Below are 2201 nucleotides of genomic sequence, written 5' to 3' on the forward strand. Positions count from 1 at the left end.
CCACCATACAGCAGATGCAGCTGTGGCCACCATACAGCAGGTGCAGCCTGCAGGCCGGAACCCTCCAGGGCCTTCCTCTTCACTGGCCCCTCAGCTTCTGGTGTGTCCGTGTGCCTGACTGTAGGAGAGCACCCAGTATGTGTGTGGCTGGGTGGTGCCCGAGGGGCCAGAATAAGCAACAATGCAAATCAGATGTGGATTCTGGAGCTGGGTCAACAGGGTGGCAGGACTAGTCACAGCCTATGGAAGGACCCATACGGCCCTGTGTCCTCTATTAATTCTTCTCCGGGCGGTTTCTGTTCAGGACAGCTTTAGGGGCAAATTCCAGCTTGTCCTTAAGGCTTACCACCTGGGTGTGGTCCTTGCCTAGCAGCTCATCCAACTTTCGATCTTCCCGACGCTCTGAGATGCTGTTCTCCTCCTCCACAGGCTGGGGATCTTTTCCCCGGATGAACCATTCCAGGTGGTAGCCCACAGCCCCGACCACAAAGGCCACAGGAAATGTGACATAGGGAGCATAGGTACGCACCACGGTCCAAAACACAGGCCACATGACATCTGAGCCACAGCATCCGGCCCCCGCCCTCTGCCTGCTCGCCCTGACTGCCGCTGCCGCCTCGACCAGCGGCCCGCGGGATGGCAATTTGATTTTTAAGGGGGGCAATTTGAGAATGAGTTATTAACAGTGATTTTTTTACATTTCTTATGGTTCTAGGGGTCTCATATACAGTATATAAATATATAGTGACATATTTATGCATTTTAGTTCCCTATGTTTTGAAACTTTATTTGCTATTTTTCATATCACTTCATATTATTATTATATTATTGTTTTAATAATTTCTTCTTCAGTACCTCAACTGTCCTTTTGTTCTTTTATTTTGCTCTTTTATGGATGCTATGTTCTTTGGAAGCTTGTTTAGACCAAGTTAATGGCCTTTTAGGCTTTCTCCATGTGAATAGGAGTTCACTTTTTGAATAATAAGAATTATATGTCACAGCGGAGGCATTAGGATTTTAGAGATGCTTAGGTGGGGCATGTTCAAGGAAAGGTTAAGGGCCACTGGATTAAAGCTTTAATGTATGACTTTTTGTGTGTGTGTGTGGGAAACACAATTCAGTCCACAACACTATGATTTGGATTTTATTTTAAAATCTACATTTTTATAAAAGACTGAAAGGAAATACAGTAGACCTGTGGCTTTGTGAGCAATCCTGAAGATTCATAACATGTGTAATTAGTAAATAACTTTGCTGTTGTATAATCTGAGTCTAAAGATGGCCTGTGGCAGTAGCCATTGGGCATCCTCATCTCATCAAGTTTCTTTATATTTCAGCTGCAATTTTTCATTAAGGATTAAAAGAGTCACATAATTTTTCTGATGATACCATTCCATATTTTATGGGGGAAATATGCTGCACAAGTATTTACAAATAACGATGCACTATCTCTCATAAATACATCTATATATATAAAAGCCAAGCGACCAGAACGACTGGTCACTATGACGAGCACTGCAGCAGCCAACCGGCCTGATTGGCCCCAATCAGCCCTCTCAATCTCTCATGGCCCCTCCCCTCAGCTGGCCCCGCCCCTGACCCTCCCCCCCATCAGGGGCGGGCCGGGTGGCCAACTGCCTGCACCCCCCCACCCCTACTGGCCCGGCCCCGATCGGCCCCCCCCACATCTCTTCACCCCTGCCCCCGCTGGCCCGGCCCAATCAGCCCCCATTGGGGCGGCCGGCCGGACCCCACCCATGCATGAATTCGTGCACTGGGCCTCTAGTAAATAATAAAAAATATTGAAGATTAAGTGAGGTTATTTGAGTAGTGTGATAAGTTATTTTAATTTTATTGTTTTTTATGATTAAGAGTATACATTACTTTTGTAACTGGGAAACAAAGTTCTGAGGTTTAAAAAATAGTGAAAATTTTCTACCTGAAAATATGGGACCAAAATTAATGTGTTCAATTTCATGGTTTGTGATTCTTTACATTTAAAAAAAATCCTCTTTCATTTGGTTCAACAGATATTTGTTGAACACCTACACTGTGCTTGGTGTTATGGTTCAAAGCTTCATGAAACATCTCACCTGCCTGAAAATTCTTACTCTAATAAAGGAGATAGAAAACCACTCTGCTGATTATGAAAACTGCTATAAATAAAATATGGAAACCTCGAGGAAGAATCAATAAAGAAT

The 2201-nt window shown here is 44.3% G+C and overlaps 1 protein-coding gene across 1 annotated transcript; it reads right to left on the bottom strand.

Annotated features, from left to right (window-relative positions):
* Positions 1-222: 222 nt before the first annotated feature.
* On the bottom strand, positions 223-559 carry LOC129150512 (small integral membrane protein 12-like). Its single transcript, XM_054722281.1, has one exon. It carries the CDS (start codon positions 551-553, stop codon positions 275-277), a length of 279 nt encoding a protein of 92 aa, XP_054578256.1. The 5' UTR covers positions 554-559; the 3' UTR covers positions 223-274.
* Between the last annotated feature and the right edge of the window lie 1642 nt (positions 560-2201).

Source organism: Eptesicus fuscus, chromosome 10, assembly GCF_027574615.1.
Source record: "Eptesicus fuscus isolate TK198812 chromosome 10, DD_ASM_mEF_20220401, whole genome shotgun sequence".
NCBI lineage: Eukaryota > Metazoa > Chordata > Mammalia > Chiroptera > Vespertilionidae > Eptesicus > Eptesicus fuscus.

Coding starts and splice junctions, on each gene's coding strand:
- LOC129150512 (XM_054722281.1), bottom strand. CDS start 553: ATGTGGCCTGTGTTTTGGACCGTGGTGCGTACCTATGCTCCCTATGTC.